General features: G+C 35.8%; 1 protein-coding gene across 2 annotated transcripts; it reads left to right on the top strand.

Moving 5' to 3' along the window:
• Positions 1-222: 222 nt before the first annotated feature.
• On the top strand, positions 223-22,550 carry gtf3c2 (general transcription factor IIIC, polypeptide 2, beta). 2 transcript variants are annotated; one of them, XM_082147617.1, is made up of 19 exons: positions 223-433; positions 1,437-1,637; positions 1,910-2,123; positions 2,825-3,104; positions 3,200-3,273; positions 3,362-3,439; positions 3,514-3,612; positions 4,686-4,913; positions 5,021-5,132; positions 6,512-6,623; positions 13,342-13,373; positions 14,305-14,434; positions 14,552-14,696; positions 16,205-16,366; positions 16,472-16,559; positions 16,646-16,765; positions 16,846-17,010; positions 18,886-18,993; positions 20,607-22,550. In XM_082147617.1, exons 2-19 carry the CDS (start codon positions 1,475-1,477, stop codon positions 20,826-20,828), a joined length of 2,532 nt encoding a protein of 843 aa, XP_082003743.1. In that variant the 5' UTR covers positions 223-433; positions 1,437-1,474; the 3' UTR covers positions 20,829-22,550. The 2 variants fall into 2 exon arrangements, with proteins under 2 accessions (XP_082003743.1, XP_082003742.1); XM_082147616.1 differs by having other exon boundaries at positions 224-433; positions 3,197-3,273.
• Positions 22,551-23,382: the final 832 nt, after the last annotated feature.

Raw genomic sequence — 23,382 nt, 5'->3', positions numbered from 1 at the left:
TTTCTTGTTATGCATACATTTTAAGATTTGAAAAAGGTCACCAATTTCTTCTGCAAATGGCAGAGGATAAGAGGAAGGGGTGTATAATTGTTGTTGTAAAAGTGTGCACGTGTACATATGGCAGTTAAAGCACTCTACTGTGCTTGACCACATTGACACCACCTCGTGGTCAGGCGGGATCACGCTCATATTTAAAACCTCTCTGGTGTCAGTGTTGGATAGGGGGCGGTAATGAGCAAACGAGGTCATAGGCGACCCTTAAAACATGGCGGCGGCTAGCTGATATATCAAAAATGCTTTAGCTGAGGAGTTTCATAGAAAAGCAGCATATTTCTGTACAGCACATTTGAATACTAGTGTTTTAATTTAAATCGGGATCGGGCAGATTGTACCCAGCGGGCGTCTGACGGCAGTGAGTCTTTCATTGTGTCAGGTGAGTTGGATTCGAACCCGCGTGAATTGTAGACCGTGTGGTTGAAGGAAAGAGTGGACGATCAGCCTGAGCCACTGTTAAAAGCTGTCAGTGTAGAGAAAAAGCCCATGTCTTTCCTGTCCTTTATGGAAGCAAGCGTTTCTTATTATAAAGTTATTCTTTAGAATATAATGGACTTCTGAAGGAGAAGGAACATCCATCAACTCAAGGCAGTATATAACGTTGCTTATTTTAAAAGCAGTTTTGAACTTTTTAAAATGTAATGTCAAATTTATTTAATTATTTATTTCGCTTGTATGAGATTTAAATTACTTGAGTAATTATTGTTTTGCATAACCTGAGTAAGCTCAATGTTTGTGTAGGCAAGTCGCCTGTCATCGGGACTTTGCGCATGCGTGGTTTACTATTTCTGAACAATTTTAGTATCAAACTAACAAAAAAAAGTACCAGAAAAGTGTATGTCATGATGACAATACCATGATTTTGGAATTGAATTTTCTGTTTTTGTTTATATTGCCTATATATATATATATATATATATATATATATATATATATATATATTTTTTTTTTTTTTTTTTTTTTTTTGTACACATTTGATTAAATTTTCGTATCACACTAACAGAATGGTACCAGAAAAGTGTATGATGCCTTGACAATGCCATGGTTCTTGGATATGTATTTTCTGTAATATCATGGTATTTAATGAAATGTTGCTTGAACATGCTTTTATTGCCAATATTTTTTATTTTATATTCTATTTTTGTACACATTTGATTCAATTTTAATATCACACTAACAAAATAGTACCAGAAAAGTGCATGATGCCATGACAATGCCATGTTTTTTTTTTTATATGTATTTTTGTAAATTATGGTAATTGATGAAATGTTGCGTGAACATGCATATATTACCTATATATTTTTTGTTGGATATTCAATTTTTTTGTACACTTTTGATTTTAAACCATTGCATATAAAATCAACACATTTCTTTACTTCTAGACTGTGCTGGGAGCAGTTCTGTGAAAGAACAGGTATTAATGGCAGCAGCTGCCCTAAAGTTGGGCGAGCAGAAAGGCGAAAAAATGGGTTTGCCGTGTGAAAAGAACACAGATAACCAACCGGGACAGATTAACCAGGAGAGTAAAGGAGCTACTCAGGATTCAGAGCTGCAAAAGATGGAGTCAGAGATGCAAATGTCTGGTAAGCGTGTAATTTCAGTGTTCAATGTTTGTTTTATTTTTAAAATTACAAAGATGTTTTTTTTATGGTTTTAGTTAACTATAAACCCCCTGCTCTTATATGACTAGTTTTGTCATTAGAGGAGAATCAAGTTCTGCCAAAAGGCATGTTTGACCGTCATGATGTGATTTAAATAGCTTTTGTTCTTTATGCCTTATAAGTGAATAAATACTCAGAAATTGATCTAATTCCCACTGCGTTCATGAATCTTTTATTGTGACTTTCTTTTCTAGGACTGACCTCCCAGGTTCCCCCAGGTGTGGACCAGGAAAGCCCAGTTAACGCAGAGGGAACCCAAAAGAATCAAGGTTCTAAGGCAAAGACTACTGTCAAAAGGAGGAGAAAGGAGATCATTCCACAGACTCCACCACAACATGACAATTCAGCAATCTCTGATACTTCTGAACTCACTTCTAGTGGTCGGCCAAAGAGGAGAGCTGCTAAAGTGTATGCTCTCCAGTTTTATGCAGTTTCCCACATATTTATACAGCATGTATAGATTATATGAATGTATAGTATACTGTATATTGCTGGATTAAATATATCTTGCTCTAGAAAAATCAATGGTCAGATGAAGTGTTCTGATCAGGACTTGAACTTGGTTATTCCACAGTGCGTAACCAACATGCTTACCATTGAGCTATTCACAAAGTCTCTTAAAATTTGCAGTAGCAAAAGCATAGATGGAAATAAATTTCTTATTTCTGCTGAACACAAAGGAAGATATTTTGAAGAATGTCGGTAACCAGACAGTTGATATGGATCCCATTGACTTCCATAGTAGGAGAAAAAAAAAGTCAATGGGATCCATCAAATGTTTGGCAACCGACATTCTTCAAAATAGCTTATTTTATGTTCAGTTGAAGAAAGAAATTCATATAGGTTTGAAACAGCTTGAGGGTGAGTAAAAGATGACAGAATTTTCATTTTTGGGTAAACCATCCCTTTAATCTAATCCCTGTCTGTGAAAGCAGGTCTTGGTGTGTAAAAATATTGTGCCTTGAGTATTTAAATGATGTTGTCATTTTCCTTCCCATAAGGCACAAACCTTGATGTATTTTCTTTAGGATCTGATTTGTCCTGATCAGCTAGTAATTTTGTAAAAATGGTCTTGTTCATTCATATCTCATTCTTTTCATCTTGATCAGTGCTTTAGATTATCTTCACAAGCTGGCCAAGGATCTCGGTACTCAATCAACAAAAGATAGGCTCGATACTGGTGAAGCGAACAGCACCTCCAAGAAAAAGAATGCAGCAAGGGGAAGGGGGACGAAAAGGAAAACTCCAGAGTTTGACAGCGACTTGGATGATGATGAGGATTTTTCCCCAGGAAAGGTTGAAGAGGCAGAGAGTGAAGAGGAAGAAGATTCAGAGCCAGACTTCAGCTTGAACGTGGAGCGCAGAAGCAGACCATCCCGAGGAAATTATGTGAGTTTATAGCCCAATACTCTTTACTCTGTTAATGACATTGATTTCCATATCTGTGTGGTCTAATGTTTTAATTATGTTCTGCTCATCAGCAGTGTCTGCTTCCAAACGGCTTGGCTAACAATGTCATGGAGCCTGTCTGGAACTGTTTTAGTAGGACCAAATCATTGTAAGCTATACACTTTCTTTCTACAAGATTATGTAAGAATTGTATCTTGTATCTTTAAATTACTTTTCCTTCTATTACTAAATGCTAGCCGGGATGAAAACTTTTCCCCCTGGGTGTTTCCTGAGTGGATTCCTTCTGCCAAAGATTGGCATTTCCTGTCCAACAGGTATTAGTATAGCTAAATACCACATAATATCCATGGAAATGGTCATTTTAACAGGTGTTTGTTTTGATTAACAGTGAGGCTGAAAAATATTTACCCCAAGAGAAAGAATCTGCCTCTTTTACCTTTACTCGGGAAAAAATCAAGGGACAGATCAGACTGCAAACGATGAAAAGGTAAGATATCATTTGTAAGTTTCCACTAACACGCTTTGGTTCTTTAAAATTGCATTCACAGTAGCTATCCACCTATCATGTGCATTCTGGGATATCACATAAAAAACACTGTATGGAAATGCACAGGAAGTGACGATTTTGTTCTCTTTTCTCGTTTCTCTCCTTTGCACATAAGTTAAGTTCGCACCTTTGGATGGAAACAGCTACTGACAGTGATTAAATCAATCTGTTGTTTGCTAGTATGCAAATGAATGACACCGACAGTTGCTGTCATTGTCTCTTTCATACAAATATTTTTTTACATGGTGTGATTGTTGCCATTATTAATAAATGAGATATGTTACAATTAATTTCAGCTAGTACAGGCGGGATTCCCAAACTTTTTTTCTCCGTTAGTCCCCTTTGACCTAAAATATTTACTCAAAGTATTCCTGAGAGTCAACTTTTAAAAAATGTAACTATACATTCACATTTTCTCTGTTGTTAGTTATTGTTTGGTTAGTTGATCAAATATTTCATCTTTTTTTAGTAAGTGTTTTATTTTTATTCTTTTTATTTTTTAATTATTTATTTTAATTACATTTTTACACTACCGTTTAAGAGTTTGGGGTCGGCAAGGTTTTTAATGTTTTTAAAAGATTTCTCTTTTGCTCACCAAGGCTGCATTTACTTAAAAAATATATTTTTTTTTTTACACAAATAACTGTTTTCTATTTTAATATATTTTAAACTGTTATTTATTCCTGTGATGGCAAAGCTGAATTTTCAGCATCATTACTCAATTCTTCAGTGTCACATGATCCACCAGAAATCATTCTAATATGCTGATTTGATGCTCAAGAAACACTTATTATTATCATAAATGTTGAAAACAATTTTGCTGGTTAATATTTCAATATAAATGTGAAAACTGTGTTTTTTTTTGCAGTGTTCCTTGATGAATAGAACATTTAAAAGAACATCAATTCTGAATAATGCAGAATAAAAGTATTAATTTAAAAAAAAAAATTGTCTTACTGACCTCAAACGTTTAAATGGTAGTGTATATCTGCTCTCATGAAAAATGTCTGCAGGTTTGAATCATTGCCACATCATTCTGAGCGCTGGGACGCTCTGTTCTTTGTGGGAGGTCCTGTGCGGTCCATGGAGTGGTGCCCATGTCCTGACGGGGCAGCAAAAAGACAATATGCTGCCATCTACTGCCACAAAGGCATGGATGACCAACACAAAATCAACAACCTGTACTCAGGTCCTGTCTTACTGCAGCTGTGGGACATCGGAGACCTTCAGTGTAAAAGCAGGTGACCAAGATAAGGCACTTACAGATTGGCTTTATGTGGAAATATGTATGGCGTATTGGGGTTTAAATAAAATAGTAATTTCCGACACTTTTATCTGCCCACTTCAGGCCCTCAACTGCTCCTCATCTAGCATATGCTCTAGCGATCGATGACGGATGCATCTGGAATATAAAGTGGTGTCCTGCAGGAGTGTGGGAGCTGCCCTCCACCAGCAGAAAGGTAAGAAATGACATTAGACCAAATATTCTAAAGGGGTGGTATAATGCCCTTTTCACAAGATGTAAAATAAGTCTCTGATGTCCCCAGTGTGTATGTGAAGTTTTAGCTCAAAATACCCGACAAATATTTTTATATAGCATGTTAAAGTTGTCACTTTTTGAGGGTGAGCAAAAACGCACCGTTTTTGTGTCTGTTCCTTTAAAAACAAATGAGCTGCTGCTCCCAGCACAGAGGGCGGAGCTTCAACAGCTTGTGTCATTTTACCTCACAGCACAGACATGCACTGGAAATTTCAAAAACTTTTAGCCTTTTGTGTTAAAACCGAAGTCAGAAAGATGGAGAGACAAGTGACAACATGTAGACAACATTTCTGAATGGTTAGTTGGTGAATTTATGTAGTTTATGTGTAGTTATCTTCTAGTCATTGATTAGCATATTCTGTCTTGATAATCTATAAATCGCGTCCCCGGGGTGGGTTTATGTCAATTTTAGGGTTGGTGATGTCACTAACCCTGGAAGAATGTCATGTAGTCCCTACCAGCCGTTTGTTGTAGTCCTTAAGAAGTGATTTCTTTAAAAGAAAATATCTCCCTTTGCTTTGAACTTTGAGCGTTGTAACTTTGCAGATATTGTTTATGCTCAAACAGCAACATTACATACTAACTAAAGTTAGAAAAGTGAAATCATATTCAACCACCCCTTAAGAAAATGTAAAGGTATAGAATGTATCTTTTTTGGTTCAGAATTAACAAAATTTAAATCGATACATCAACCCTTCTTACAAAATGTGTTTTTGTCTTACCCTGATTCACTATGGTAAGCGTATTAGTATAACAGTTTAAATTTTAGATCTGTCGAGATGGTTTTCGCAGGAAATTGCATACATGCGTCACTCGCCCGTACGTGTCTCGTCATATCCATAAATAGAGAAAAGCTGCTCCGGCTACTTTGACGCGTGGATGGTGTGGGAGTGGCAGAGGTTTGTTGTCACAATGAGCGAGAAAGGTTGACATGGAGCCGCTAAATCTCAAATCTCCGAGGAGGAGAGGAGAGGAGAGTCTGCTGGCAAATGAGAATGCGACAGACCTCGTAATAAAGTGAGAATCAACATTGGCTTGGCTTTTCTAAAAGGTCACACAACCAAAACATGAACTTCTGCAAAATGCATTCAGTTTAGTTTTTTTAACCACTAGAGGGCTCAATGTTTTATAGTGTACCTTTAAAATATTTTTATTTTATTTTGTATTGAACAAAAATGTATTCAAATAATGCTTTCAAATTAATTGTTTGTGAGAACATTCTTCTTAATACTTTTCTGTGATCTTTTTTTATTGTGATTGTAGTGTACATTGATATAAATGTGTTTTCATTTTTGTCAGGCTCCACAAATGCCTAGATTAGGTCTTCTAGCAGCAGCTTTCTCTAATGGAACCATCGGTGTCTACAGTCTTCCACACCCAGAAGCCCTTGCAGCACACCATCAGAGTAAAGGTGAGAGAATGGTCAAATGCATTTCTTTAATGGGGTCATATATCAGGTCCACTTAAAATGCCAAGGACAGTCAATGTTTAGTTTGTCATGACTATTTTAACACTCTCTGTGGGACACTTGGCTGTTTTTTTTAGAACAGGAGTGTCCAATCCTGCTCCGGGAGGGCCAACTTCCCCTAGCGTTTAGCTTCAACACACCTGACTAGAAGTTTCTAGTGATCCTAAAGACCTCGATTAGCTTGTTCAGATGTTTAATTCGGGTTTAGGCTAGACTCTGATTGAAGGTGGCCATTCCTTATTGGACACTCATGATTTAGAAACACCCAGTGACTTCATGTGCAATGTGTTGATCCTTCCAGAAGAGGACAGCACAGGACAGAAGAGTCCCAAGCCAAGTGCTTTAATGCATTTTTTTTATTAGCACTAAACAAACTATCTAAACTAACCATCAAATCTTTATCGCATGATGTCTTTAATTAAATTTGACAAACATTGGAAAATAGTTTAAGAACAGAATAAACAAAATTTACTGAAATTGTTTGGAAGATGAATTTAATTTATTTATGGATTGATTGTTGTTGTTGTTGTCGTCTATTAATTCATTTTAATTAATAATACTATAATTACAATTTTAGTCAAGGTGTGGTATTTTACTACAGGCTTTCAAACAAATATTTTCTGAAGCTATTCAGGCTCTTAAATGTGGATCGTGGGATGCTATTTCATTTCATTGCCCATCTTAAGGCCACATGCACTGATAAAATGGCCAGCGTAGGCTGATTGTCCCGTGGGAGCTCGTAATGTCCTCTCCTCAGGGAGTGCTGGGAACAGACTGATGACCTGTCATTCACTGCATCATTCCCTGTTTTCCTCTTTTCTTTATTCTCTTAAACACATTATCTGTACTGTTTGTGTGTGTTTGCAAAAGATTACCCTCCCAGGGCTTCTCATTCATCACGGTCACAGTGAGAGAGGAAAAAGGAGGGAGGGTCTAGTGCCTATATGAGTTTCACTGCCTTCAGCCGTTTGATTAGAGGGCCCCCCTTTTCACAGCAGCGAAATGTCGCTTGACTACAGTTTAACCGATCGCTCCTCCTAGCCGAGTCTGTTTTATGAGCTATTCTGAAAGCAAAAATCATATTTTTCCAATCACTATTCAAACATGTTAGTCTTTCTGACTAAATGAAATTCTTATAATTTGCTGTTTTTGATGGTACACTGAATGGGATTGCTAATGGATGGCTTTCTACAGGTATTATATACAGCCTTGGTTGAATTATAAAGATCCTTTTGACTCATGAATGATGCCAGCAAATAACTAGAAACAGAGAGAGAGAACAAGAAAGAATGTGTGTGTGTGTGTGTGTGTGTGTGTGTGTGTGTGTACAAGTACAAGTTTAGCTATGTTGCCAAATATCCTCACTGATATAGTTATATATTATGACCACCGACTTGTGAGGATATTTTACTGGTCCTCACTAGTTAAAACTGGGGATAGAAAATAGTATTAACCTGATATAAAATCAATGGTAGTCTACGCCCTCACTAATTGTGTGTGTGTGTGGTCCTGGTATTCCCTACGTTATAGAGACCGAATGACCCCACAAGGATAGTAATACCAGTCATTTTTCATTTTGTGGAGACTTTTTTTTTTGTCCCCAAGAGGAAAAAAGATTATAAATCATACGAAATTATGGTTTTTGAGAATGTGAAAATGCAGAAAGTTTTGGATAGGTTTAGGGGTATTATATAGTTTGTACAGTATAATAATAAAACAATAAATAATAAAAGGTGTATGTATACTGTATATAGTGTATGTGTGTGTGTGTGTGTGTATATATATATTATACTGTGTGTGTGTGTGTGTGTGTGTGTGTGTGTGTGTGTGTGTGTGTGTGTGTGTGTGTGTGTGTGTGTGTGTGTGTGTGTGTGTGTGTGTGTGTGTGTGTGTGTGTGTGTTTGTGTGTGTGTGTGTGTGAAAGAGATTTCCCTCTAGCACTGATCTGCTGATACTGTGTTCTGTATCCAGATGCCAGTCATTGGTTAACATGATGAATGCATATCATATTTTAATTGATTGAGCATACAGCCAACAATCCATCACATCTCAAGAGCTGATAATATGTTCATAATGAGTTATGTAGTGTACTTGTTTCCACATTAACTGTTTCCATACCACTGCGATTTAATTAGTAACTTAACATGTAACATGGCAGAAAACATCATGGAAATATTTCTGATATGGTGTGCCAGTGCCTGAAATACAGCTCTTTACCAGCAGTAAAACCATTCTCTCAGAACTTATTATTCTGACTTGAACAATTTTACGATACAGTAATGCAAAATTGTGTTTACTATGATATTTATTGGTTTGTTAATAATGTTATTAATTAGAATATATTAATAGTAATTAATAGTCATTTAAATATGTACAATTAGAAATTTTGAATAAAATAAAAAGTACATTTGAATAGCATTGAATAATAATTGAATGAAATGTAATTTAATGAAAGATAATCTTATTTAATATACACTAGCATTCAAAAGGTAATGTCAGTAAAACATTTTTTAAAGTAATTCATTCTTTTCAGCTTTTTTCAACCCTGATAATAACAACAAATGTTTTTTGAGCAGCAACTCAGCATATTAGAATGATGTCTGAAGGATCATGTGACACTGAAGACTGGAGTAATGATACTGAAAATTCAGCTTTGACATCACAGGAATAAATGACATTTTAAAGTATGTATTAAATTAAATACAAAACACTTGTTTTAAATTGTAAACAAACAAAACAAAAAAAACATGAAAAAATGTACCCCAACATTTTTAACAGTAGTGTATATAATTTATTTTTTTTCTTAAAAATTTGATATTTTTAATAAAATTGAATTTTATCAAGAAACAATATTCATATAGGGCTTCTCATGTCTATTGAAATCCTGGAAATATAATGGAATTTCAATGGAATTAATGGACTTTTCCACTTACTTTAATACACTTAGTAAACAGGGGCAATTTCATGACCGTCCTCACTATTTATCATTCAGACATTCTGCTTTTGTACTAGGTTTCTCTAGTTATTGAGCAGTGATATGGTGGGTCCCTCAGGGGCCCTCGGTGTGGTAGACTCGGGCCCTGCTCCAGTGGAGATAAGAAGCCAGCCCACGTTCATTAATGAACCGCCTCTGTTTCTTCAGTGCTGCCAGTGTCTTATTCTCCCTGTTTGCAAGCTTCTAATTCATCGATCCTACTCTAAGCTTTAATGCTTTCTTAATTACGCTTTCCTGAGGCCAGAAGAACTGTTCGGATGTAACAAATGCTTTCTTTAAAGACCTCTTTCTCTCAAAGGACTGAAGCTGTTAGTGAGCGTCAATTCTTCTTCAAGTTGAGTCTTGAATTTAAAAGGGAATTTGAGAAAAAGAAATCCTGGTTGAATATGTATGTTTTTGATCTTCACTCTGATCTGGACTGAAATAGGCATGTACTGCACCGCTCGCATTTTATTTCTCCGTGTTGTAAATTCTGAAGGAATGCCTGGATGTTGTTCAACTAAAAAACGTGCTCTATGACCTTTACAATGCTGTTCCTTCTCTCGCTCTTGTATTTTCCGGATATTACTTACAGAAATTGCTTCTCACACTCCACCCGTTTAACATCTCCACACTGGTTTTGGAAACTGTTTTCTGTTGACACTGTTCATGGCTCTGTTTGTGGTTTTTACTGGACTCGAGTCCTCCTGGAGTCTTTGGTCAGTGACCCGGCAATGAGCTCTGGCCAAGAACTTTTTAATCCCTCAGGGAATTAACCTTCATTACTGAACGCACAATCCTCCTGTCAGACCTCAGACCTGCTCTTTGGCTTGTGTGTACGTGCGTGCGTGCGTGTGTGTTGGAGTGCGTGTGTGTTGGAGTGAGTATGTTGGGGAAACATTGTGCATATAAATGAAAATCAAAATGTTTTTTTTATAATTTTTGTTTTGTTTTTATATTTTATAGGTTTTTATTTATGTTTTGTTTATATATATATATATATATATATATATATAATATTATTATTATTATTATTATTTTTGTCTTTATATTTTTTTAAGGTAATTTATTCATATTTAGTTAATATTTGTTATATTTACTGTTTATTTATTTATTAAGGAAAATTACATTTTATTTTATTTTTTATTTTTTATTGGTTTGGTTATTGTGTATTGTTTTTTTCCAGTTTTAATGTTAATTTTGTTTTTGTTTTTTATTGTCATTTAATTTATTTTTATTTTGTTTTTATTGGTTTTTGTTTATATTGTCATTTTATTTATTTTTATTCTGTTTTTGTCATTTTATTAGTTTAATTTATATTGTTTTTATTGACATTTTATTAGTTTTTTTAGGTGTTTGTTTATTTATTAATATTTTGTTTATTTATTGTGTATTAAATACAAATTTATTATAAATTATTTTATTTTTTTTCAATACAAAAAAAACTTTTTTTTATAGCTATTTGTTTAAATTTAGTTTTTTTTATTGCTTCGTTTGTTTTTGTACATCTCCTTGTTTTTCTTAGTTTTTATTTTACTTTAGGTTTTTGTTTATTAAACATTTTTTTCTAATTTGAACCTTTTCGTACTGTAGATTGATTATTGGATTGTCCATTGATTTGAAAAGGACTCACAGTAGCAATTATAGGACACGTTTCAAAAAGCTAGTGATAAAACAGTTAACCACATTCCCACTTTCTATTTATGGTCTCGGGTTTGGAAGGTTTATGCTAGATAATTATAAATAGGTTTTCTCTGGAGTGAAAGGGTGTCCCGCAAAAGGTGACGAGAGAGACGCTGACTCCTCCCTTCTCAATGGAAATAATTTACTGGCTTGTTTTCATCAGACAAGGATCTATAATTGAAATGACAAAAAAGATGCATCGCTACACAGTTGTTAGTGTTTGAGGCCATGAATTTCAGCCGAATACCTGACACCCGTTTCCTCCTGGCCTGTCAATCAAAAAGACCTTAGTCAGCCTGGAGAAAGGGCCCGTGATCAGGGCTGTCTGCCACGCTGCCAGAATGAGTGGATCAGAGGTGCGATGCTTTATCGACCTGATCGACCCGTCACCCCTCTCTGTACGGCTCCAACCTGAAGCCATGGGGCAATATATCACCCCTGCACTCCCATACACACACTCTGTCCATGCGCACACTGTCTGACCAGAGACACACACAGTTTCATACATGTGACTCCATTCACCACCTCTAGAACTTCTCTTTTGTTTAATATTCTCTGCTTGGTGAGAATATGAATCACTGTTTAAAGAACTTGGAAATTCATTCTCATTCTTTGTTCAAGAAACACTGATTGGAGTTTTTAGTAGATTTGTTTTTTTAAGTAGGGGGAGACCGGGGACAGTTGCAACACTTTTTGCATTTCTCTCAATTACTCAGAGACTATTTTGACTAGACCAACCAAATTTGTATATATTAAACTTGTATCTGTCTGCTAATTACCCATACCATTTAAAGATGATTATATATGACATATCGTTCACAGTATTTATTTGAATGGAAGAAGTCAGATGTTGCAACTGTTGCAACCCAGGGGACAGTTGCAACACAACACAGGGACGGTTGTAACATGTTAAAAATACCTTAAATTTCATAAATTAACTTAAGCTTTTTGTCTCAATGAGCATAGAATTCTGAAAATATTAACTGTTTTAGGCCTACTATAATATTATAGTATTATTTATTTTAATAATATTATTGTAGCCTATTATTTATTTATTTAGTCATATTTATCAAATAACAGTTATTGAGTTTTGTTTGTTCATGTGTAGAACAAAGGCCTACATAGATTCAGTGTGCAGGTGTTACAGATGCTATTCAATCTCTCCATATTTCAGTGTCAGACAGGAAGAATTTAACAATTTGCAATGCAACAAACTTTTATTAAACATGCAATTTATAACATGTTGCAACCGTCCCCGACCCTATCAGCCATGACAGAAGTTCAGAACATCATATGCCTGCTAGACACACTGACTTTGACACATGCTAACCATGTCACTTAGAAGTCAACAAAACAATAATTCAAACGAAGTAAGTTTTGATTAATTCATACAAAATTTCAGGACGGTATGACAAAAATATATCTCTTGAAAATTTTTACTTTCATACCTCGAAAACAAGTTTTGTTCAATAAATGCAGCAGCAGATGTTGAATATGTCTACTGTCTGCTTGGTGGGTGGAGGGTCTAACTGTGAATGTGCAGTATGAGTGTCATCACTCTAACTTGTTTCTGATTGGAGAAAAATGACATGTTGCAACCATCCCCTGTTGCAACTGTCCCCGGTCTCCCCTATTATTTATTTCTAAATAAAAGCACAACCTCTACAGCTATACAGATTTTACGCAGGAGTCTTAAAGGGATGGTAGCAAAAACAGCCCATTTGATTCTAATAGTACAGGAGAGCAAGTGGAAAATGATGAAAACAAAATGATGACTTTTTAACGGGGGGGAAAACTCTATAAGATCAAATGCACTGTATTTGACCCCTTTAAATGATGACATTGTTAAATTGCTGCTTGTTTATACTTTAAATAATTTCAGTTAAGCACGTCATTTGATCCTTGTTCCTTTGATTGTTTTTCTTGATAAATGCAGTCATGTGTTGAATAGTAATGTTCCTATCTATAAATGCACATTGAACACATTTATGTGTTTTCCAATAGGAGAAACCAGCCGAGCACCGCTGATATGCCGGGTAGGTCAATATCCACTCTCTTATTTTCACAGATAAGACTTCAGTCTTTGTTTCACACACATTAAAAAACACACTGTATTACACAGTCATTGCATCAAACCTAAAGCAACTGATGTAAAGGTAGAATGGCAAGAGATCATTGGAATGCTTGCTTGAATCTGCCGTGTCATTTTCACTGTAGCTTAATTTCACAGTTGAAGTGGTTTTTCACTAAAACTGTTCTGGTTATGGCTCCTCTGGGCCATTTTATGGGCAGTCTACGTAACATTTTCAAGCATCCAAGAGATGATCTTCTGGAAATTAGCTGTCATGGTAGAAGGACCTCCTCAAACTAAGTGTTAAGTGTAAAGTGAAGGATTAATCTAAACTTTTTTTGGATAAGGGCAGAAGGAAATAGCTTTATAGAACTATAGAGCAAATATTAAACTGTTATTTAGCTTGAAATATAAGGGAATTTAAAAATGTGATTTAATAAAATATATTTTGTGTAAATATGAAATGGTAATAATAATAATAATAATAATATATTCATGAACATAGTTCTATAATTTCTATATCAGGTTGTTTCTATACATTTTTGTTTATTTTATATAAATGGGAATTTATATAGTGCTTATACATTTTTAAGCTGTGCTTTGATCTAAAATATATATTTTTTTAAACAGCTAGAAATTAATTTTTTTAAATACATTTTCTTTAAAAAAATACATAATTTCTAGCCGTTTTGCATCATTTAGACTAGAGCATCTTAAATATTTTACCACTGCTTAAAAATGTATGCACTATTTTTGCATTAATATTTTGCATTGTCATAAAAAACATTATATATATAATTATGTATACCATTAATTTTGTAATTAGTACAGCTAGATGAAGTGTTCTAGATCAGTGTTATATGACCTGTTTTATGATGTTTATGATGTTTTTGCAGGTGAAGAAGGTGCTTTCTTTGAAGATGGGCTCCAACCAGGCAGATCATAAAGGTCAAAGTGGCCTGTGCTTTGCTATGGATTGGCTCCATGTCAAGCCACATAACCTCTTGGCAGCTGGCTTCTATGATGGTGATTTAATATGTTTTGTCTATAGGTCTATTTGTTCTTCTAAAGAGAATTGTAAAAATGTAAATGTCTTTGTTTATTTATGTCACAATATGTTTCACTTCACTTTCTCTTTTCCAGGTCTGGTTGGTTTGTGGGATCTTGCTAGCAAGTCTACACTACTGAAAGTCAAGTCTCCAGATGGAGTTGTGTCTCTCTTCCCTTACCACTGCTTTCATGCCCACGACGAGAACATCCGAACCCTGAGCTGGTGCAAAGCCTCGAGGTGAGAATCATCTGTAGTGTACTCAGACGTTTGCTGTGGACTTGAGGTTGGTTTTTATTTGATTGGTATAGATTTCTTCTGAACATGGTACTATCCAGTATTTTTCATTGGTATTTGTGTTGTATTTTGTGATGAGCCCACCCATGGAGTTTTCTCATTTAGCAACAGAGAAGCAGTCTAGATCAAATATATTTCATCATATAGCATCACACATTGTTTCAGCATCAGTAGTTTCAACAGCCTGTTCGTAGCATTTCGATTTAAAGAGCCGTGACCTTATAAAAGGCTGCTGTAAGTGGCATTAGAAAAGTTCATTTGGAAAATGACACCATATCCCACTGCCCCACAGGGGGGTAGTGAAATCAAGTGGAGATTTTTTCTTTTCTTTTTTCTTTAGGCTCTTTAAATGTGACTGCTCATGTAGAATTCAGATACACCTAAAGAAATGCTTTTAGAGGGTGCAATTTGTATGCATGCACTAGGGCTGTGCGATTAATCGGAAATGATTTCGATTTTGGCTTCCAACGATTACGAAAACAAGATAATCGAGGTAAAACGATTATTGTTCCGCTGCCGCATTCTGTCCAGCGCACCTTCCTTTCCTTCACTCCCTAAAAGCCCAAACTTAACATCCAAATCAGCCAAATAAGTGAGTGTTGTAAAATGCAGTCTTTTTCTTACACTAGTTAGCATTAGTTTTTGCTAAAGTAAAACGTATAATTGTGTGAAATTTCACTGATATTTCTAATGACTCATTTCGTGAAATAAGACTTTGATCATATCACCCACCAATAATTGTGTTCAATAATCATAATTTCAATATTGACCAAAAATAGTCATGTTTATGATTTTTGCCATAAACGAGCAGCCGTACCATGCACACAATTTCAAGCATTCAAGCTGGAGGGTTTGAGGGGGGATCAGCTGTCTCTTCTGCCCTTTTACTGTCCAGATGCTCAGAGGAGAGCATGTGGGTTCAGAAGGATTTTATTTTTAAAGAAGTTAAAACTTTTATTCAGCAAGGATGTGTTAAATTGATCAAAGTGACTGACAGTTAAGAATTTTATAATTTTACAAAAGATTTCTATTCCAAATGAATGCTGTTCTTTTGAACTTTCTATTCATCAAAGAATCCTGAAACAAATGTATCACAGTTTCCACAAAAATATGAAGCAGCACAACTGTTTTCAACATTGATAATAATAATAAATCTTTCTTTAGCACTAAATCTGCATATTAAATTGATTTCTAAAGGATCATGTGATGTGTAAATTCAGCTTTGACATCACAGGAATACTTTATATTTCAACATGCTGTATAATAAAATAGAAAGTGGTTATTTTAATTTGTAACAATATTTCACAATATTTACTTTAACATTTGAATGGTAGTGTACCTGGAGAGCAAGATTACTGGGAATATTGTTAAAATGATTGGTCTGTTTGTAATTGTTTTGAGGTATGAAAAACATGAATTACATAATGTTTTTATCTATTGTGGTTGGGAAGTAACTTGTTGGTGACAGTCGGAGATGATCGCATGGCTAAAATATGGGATGTGAGGAAAACCTACGTGCCTCTTTTGGCAGTAAAGCGCTGCCTGTCCCCTGAAGTGTACTGGCCCCTCTTTTGGAGCGGCATCCTGATGGCTCAAGAGTGTTGCTTTGCCACGTGAGTCCACACATTTTTGCTATTTTGAATATATGAAATAAAGTTTTAAGTCAGGCATTGTATTTATATTCTTATCAAATCATTTTTTTCTTTTGCTTTGTGTAGGTTTGGCCAACATGGAGTCCATTATTTTGATTCAGGTTACCTTGGAATTAAGCCTTACTTTGTGTGTCCTAGAAAAGCCACTATTTGGGTACGTGGACATTTCACAAGATTATCTCTACATGGTTAAATATAATCACAATTGTCTAATAATGACAAAACGACTCTCTCTTTCAGAGCCTGTCTATGTCTGATTGGATGAATACTTTTGCTGTTTCGGACAATGGAGGAGATTGTTTGTTTAGTTTGCTTCCTGAAATGGATATGGACCCCAACAATATCAGACGACGGAGATATGTACGTTTTTTAATCATTAATTGAATTCCCACATATTAAAGCCTTAAATTAACATTGACCATTTTGCTTAATCCCCACAGTTAGTGTACAGGACTGACATGGTCCAGTTTGAACCCGGTGAGAGGCCTGGAGATGAGGAACAGGAGGAGGACATGGAAAACGCTACAAATAACCCTGGGAAGGAGCCATTGACCTACAAAGGAGCAGTCAGAAAGTACTATCTCCACTTTCATGACTTGGACCTGGTGAGAAATTCAAAAACACGATTCATTGTTTAACTTCATCATCGTCGAGAGGTTGAGCAGTTTTCTTCATGACGTATCTCTGTGCTTGGGAAATGATGTAGGAAATCAGATTTTGAGAGTATTGATCCTTTGTTGCCACTTAAGCTATTTTCTTTCACTTTCACCAGAGCTCTGCACCAAACTAAATAATTTTTTGGAAAAGTAAAGGGGCGCACTGTAAACCTTATTGTCCTGGCTCATGAATATTAATTAGGTGATGTTTTATTAATATTCATAACTGATTTGCTGAAAAGCAGGTGGGCGCTAGCCATATTAGGGTTGGTTGAAGCTGTTATTTTATTTGACCGACTACATTTTTGTCTTTGCACTTCGACCAAACCAAAAAAAAGCTCTTAATTTTTAAAAAGTGGGGTAAATTCCTGGAAGTTGGAGGGATGTGTCCATCCCAGTTTTAATAATAGATACGCCCCCGCTTTTCTGAATGTTTTTCTGTGTACGAAGTATGTGTTTGCAAGACCATGTAAAAATCCATTAGTGGCCTCCCTAATATGTGTGTATATGATAGTGGCTGTGTGTGTATGATCTGTGTGTGATAGCTACTGTGTACTGCAGCCTATTCCACAGATCATTACACACGGACAGTGCAGGAGCCGTGGCCGGGCTGGATTTATTGGCTTAGTTATATTCCCAGCACACCTGAGCGAGTGCAGGAGACACAGTTGAGAACCCAGGAGTGCTGTCTGTGTGTTAGCCTCTTGGCACCCCTCTCTCTCGTATCCCTCTGAGACTCATCCCGCATCTCATGGGTTATATGTTGATTAAGTTCTGCACCCTTCATTAATTTAAAGTCATACCCGCCTGGAGGCCTACCCCCATCACAGAGCTGCTCCATCTGTTCTGCCCTCTCACGCTCCAGCGCTCCACCCCCCTCCGTCCGTCCATCCATGGCGCGCTGCACATGTCCACTTCATGGCCACGGTCTGGAGCAGGCAAGAGCTGTTTGAATTGGGTTAATTGAACTCTCCTCAGTCAACCTTGCGCATACACACACATTCAGGCAGCAAAGGAACAATGGTCTGAATGGTAGCACTGCTCTGAGGTTGGGAAGGAAAGTCCTTTTTAAAGCATTAATGGTAAAGCAGAATGCTAGCAACACCAAGGTCATGGGTTTGATTCCCAGGGAATGCATTAATTGATAAAAAAGTATACCTTAAATGCAAAAACTCTCTCTTTAAGTTCTAATCTAATAAAGTTCTAGTAATTGAATAACACTATTAAAAACATCCATTATTTATACTGTTCATTAATATATTTATTTAGGTTGTGTTTTGTTAGAAATTTTAGACATATTAATAATTATAGACATAATAGATATTATAATGCCATCCATTTATTGTTTATCGGCCATATCATAAAAAAAATGTATTAGCGACATCAGCCAGAATTTTTATATCAACACGTTTAATTCCTAGTCTTCTGAAGCATTGCAATAACTTTGTGCGAGGATTGGATATAGATTGAAATGCAAGTCATTAAATTTTATTATTATAGTCACTTTATTTTATTACTAAGTGTATAAACAGTCATATTTAGCATTCCAAACCAGAGTAACAACCTTTTTTTCTGCTGCTGTGTGAAAATTGCCAGTGATGCACTGTACCGTACAAAAGTAATTCAAACTGTGAGAGATTGAAACTAGACGCACTGGGTTTCAGGCGCAATCTTATTATGAGATTGTAAAGTTTTGAACGTGACATGGATTGTAATGTGAAGTAGTTGATGATATCCGCTATAATAAGTGTAAGTAACTGTACTTTATATCTAGTGCTCTCTTAACTCCGGAGTTAACAGCTTGGTTTTTTCTCTCTCTCTCAGGGGAACTTTGCTAAGTGTGAAAATCGGCCCATGATGAAGCACCTGCACCAAAACGAGGTCAAAGGTGTCGCTAAAGTGGACCAGATGCCACTGAGCGCACTCTACAAGGTGAGATCACATTTATCTATATAACAGTAAACAAGACCAGCTGAGGCCCTCGCTGACACCTATTAGTGTAGAGCTGTGAAATACCCTGAGAAACTGATGCCAGCTGCACCTGATGCTTGTTTTATGCCAGGATAATCATGTGAAATCCCAACAGAATTTGTTGTAGTAGCTGACCACCTATTAGACCACAGGATGGGCTGCTGTAGACCAATCAAAATTAAATATTAAATTGTGAAAGATTCTAATATCAGAATACTCACCATGTGATATAAGATTTTGACCTTAAATATGTTCCCCTTAAGGTGATCCATCAGCAGTCACCTTGTGGAGACTAAACCTGTATTAGCTATTGTTACTCACTCTGGAAAAGCTATAGTTGTATGTAGCAGTGGCAGTGCACTGCTGTCCTGGAGTGTTTGCACTGGCCAGTGAGAGAGAGAAAGAGCTGGTGGTTTGCGGAGAGTTAAGCAAGAAGATGGACAGAAGCTAATGGCCTGTAAAATTAGGAAAATGTCACTCTGGATCTAGAGTGGATGATGGGAGGAGAGCAAGAAAGCAGGCTGTGTAGATTGAGATGGTGGGTCTTTCTGAATAAAGCACTGCACAATGAAACATTTCATCATTTATGGTTATAAGGATATTGTAAGATATGCCTAGTTGCATTTTATTGATGTAATGATTTATTTTTATAGCTCTATATAAAGTACATTTCTGATAATATAATTTGCTAAATAATTGATTATATATATAATTTTATATTTATAATAAACTTTACATAAAGTTTATATTATATATTAATTATATATATTTTAGTGCTGTCTAATTGCGATAAATCGCATCTAACATAAAAGTTTCTTTACATAATATGCTTGTATATATTATTATATTTATATATATTAGATATATTTCTCTCTCTTTCTCTGTGTGTGTGTGTGTGTGTGTGTGTGTATATATATATATATATATATATATATATATATATATATATATATATATATATATATATATATATATATCGGGATTAATCGATTTGACCGCACTGATATATTTTGAGTATGATTAAAATTTTGGTAACACTTTACAATAAGGTCCCATAAGTTAAAGTGAAGATCGTGTGTGTGTGTGTGTGTGTGTGTGTGTGTGTGTGTGTGTGTGTGTGTGTGTGTGTGTGCGTGCGTGAATGTGTGTTTGTTTGTTTGTTTTGAACTGTAGTGTAAAATAAATGCGGAAAAAGTTTGATTATACTCCCTTTAATCCCGTTTTGTCAATAAAAACTGTGGCCAAGGAGGAAGTCACAGGCAGAACTGGATGTCTTCCAGCAAGAGAAGCGTTTATTGTTCATCAGAGCCACATACACAGTGATTATAGCTGTGCTAAAATGCTTTATTGCTGGCGGCATAGTGCAGTGACCCACAGAAGACATGCAGGAACAGAAGGTTAAACACCTTTTGGAATTACTAATTAATCTGATTTAGACCAAAAATATATCTACACAGGGGCCAAAATCAACGCTAACCAAGAGCAAAATGCAAGCTACTCACCACTTGACAAATCAGTGACATGCAAACTATCTACTTAAGAAATTCAGTGTTTTTACTCTCTTTCTCTCTCAGGTCCGTTTTAACCCAAACATGGATTCATACAACTGGGTGTTGTCGGGCGGTCAGTCGGGTTTGGTGCGTGTGAACTGCGCACGTGGACTGAGCTGCTCTGTCATGCTCAAGCAGTTACGTGAGGCTCAAGCCCAGTTCAGCGCCATGTTCCAGTCTCAGGAGCCCGATGACTCTGTGACAGCTGTTCGTCACAGCACAGCGGATACAGTACAAGTGCGCTAGCCTCCGCTCTACCTTAAAACGGATTGTCATGTCATAACAGGCTTATACTTTTGGACTATTATTTTTAATTGACTGATACACCCACTTTTTATCCTTAACTTATACTGAAAGAAGCAAAAACTATTTTGATACAAAGCCTCTGTATATTCCCGATTTTATATTTTTGTGCATTTCGTTTTTTTAGCGCTGTACAGAGAGGAAAACCTTTTGAACTTCTTTGCACTGGTGTGAAGCTCAGACAGGAAGGTTGTGATGTTTTTAGGTTAGTATCGTTATCTCAATGTTTTGTCCTTGTGGACAATGAAATCGTCAGCACTTAAAAGTACTCGTTTCATTTATGAGCTATATTCTCCGTTTCCTCCTGTTCCGGGTTCAGTGTTATATTGTGATCAAACGTATCAGTCTTGACATGTAGTGTGAAAACATTGGACTGGATCTTTGCTATTTGCTAGCCTGTTCTTTTATCGATCATATCATGATCTGTTGTTTTTACTTTTAGCATTTCTTACCCTGAATCTCATTTTTAAAGGGAATAGTTAACCCAGAAATGTAACGTCATCGTCATGTCCTTCCAAACCTGTATGACTTTATTTCTTCTGTGGAACAAGAAAACAGAAATGTTGAAGAATGCATTTGCAAATTTTTCCATTTAATGGAAATGTAAGGGCACCCAAGCTCCAAAAGCACCGAAGCATGCTCTATATTCTAAGTCTAAATTCATAATTCTTCAGAAGCCACACATTCATTTTATGTAATCTTACCATTTACTGTCCACATCTACATATATTCAAATATGGAGTCTTTAGATACAGTATGTTAGTTCTGACATCACTGCAAGGTGAGCAATCATTGACGATTACTTGTCCAATCACAGTGCAGCATTGTAAATGAGACGAGAGCTACAGTGTAGGAGAAGATTATATGTGAATAACTGAAATTTGGGTCTGTTTCCAGCGTCTGTTTTTGAGTTGAGTGAACTAATGAAGTATTTGAGTTGCATGGACATTTTCTTTCTATTTAGTTTTATTTTCTGTAACTTTTTTTTGTTTGACAGCCCAGATCCCCATTCACTTTCATTATATGGAAAAGAGTGGCCATTACATTCGCGAACATTTCTCCTTTTGTGTTCCACAGAAGGAATAAAGTCATCCGGTTTTGAAACGGCACGTGGGTCAGTAGATTGTCAAAATGTTCATTTTTGGCAGAACTATTGCTTTAATTCTGCATCTTGAGTTTTGTTGTCCTTTTGTTTTTGTCGTTATTATTATTTCCCCCTCCCCCATTTAAAGTCTTAATTACCTCTTTTCCAGCTTGTGCGTTCTTCTTACTCAGGGTTGTAAGGGGCATCATTCTGTTTATAGTCTGTACGTGAGTTAAAGTTGTCCCTGAACCAATAGCACTCATTCGTTAGTCATTAAGATCAGATGCACCTTGATATCCACCTCATAATTCATGACCTCAATTACGTGTGTGTGAATATAATTGACTCCAGATATGAGAATCTGGAGAGGTGGCGGTCAGATTAATGCTGCTCTGGTCACTCAGATGAGATTAAATAAGGAAGCTTATTATAAAGCTGCTGTTTATGTCTGTAGTGGATTTCAATTTAGTGTGTTGATTTAAATATCTCAATCTCACTGTGAGGCTCTGGATATGATAAGTAGATTTGGGAGGTTTTATCACTGAATATTCATACTTTGTAAATTATATTTCTTTTGTACTTCTGTGTCTTTTTGTCATCATTTTAGATCAAATTGCTTTGCATATTGCACTAATAATCAACTCATGATGTAATTATTAATGTAGAAGATTGTTTGATTTACATGATTTTATTACAGCTTACAAAAATCATACACGTTATGTGACACATATAAAATTAAAAGCATGTAAAAATTAAATATCCATCATTAATTTCGGTTTATATAGAGGTTTTATGGGGTCACACACAGGATAACTGTAAAACATTTACACAGTACTTCAATAGACAGATAAGTTTATACAAGAAGCAAGTTTGTATACACATCCACAAATCTGAGGCACAGCGAAAATAATCATGTAGATTATTTACAGTTTCCACAGAACAACATTAATGTCTTTCAGTTCATGACACAAAATGCCGAACATGTCAAAAACATGACCAATGATGTACCACGTCACGCTCTGCTATCAATTTCGAAGCTTTCTTTAGTTTAGGTTGAGTGCACCTGCATCTGAAATTGATTTTGGATTTATCATGTCCATCTAATCTTTTGAGTTGTGATGCTACGTGTGCAATATTCAAACTGGGCTCATGGACATTTTTCCCAATTCTAGCAAATACCAGGAGGGTGTTTTCCACTCCTTTGTTGTGTAACTATAAAAATCCTACAAGATGCATTTTATTTTAAGAATATCTGATCAATAATTGTTTCTCGGAGATGCATTTTTTGGCATCTAAGGTTGATGCAAATTCACACCTAGGAAGACATGTTCCTAGATCAACATCTTTTGTTGGTATTGGAATTTGAAACAGCCTTCCTGTTAAATTTTAAAGGGATAAGTTCACCCAAAAATG

The sequence above is a fragment of the Leuciscus leuciscus genome, assembly GCF_965113295.1.
Source record: "Leuciscus leuciscus genome assembly, chromosome: 19".
NCBI lineage: Eukaryota > Metazoa > Chordata > Actinopteri > Cypriniformes > Leuciscidae > Leuciscus > Leuciscus leuciscus.
The sequence above is the reverse complement of the archived record's forward strand: the minus strand, read 5'-3'. Positions and strand labels throughout refer to the sequence as shown.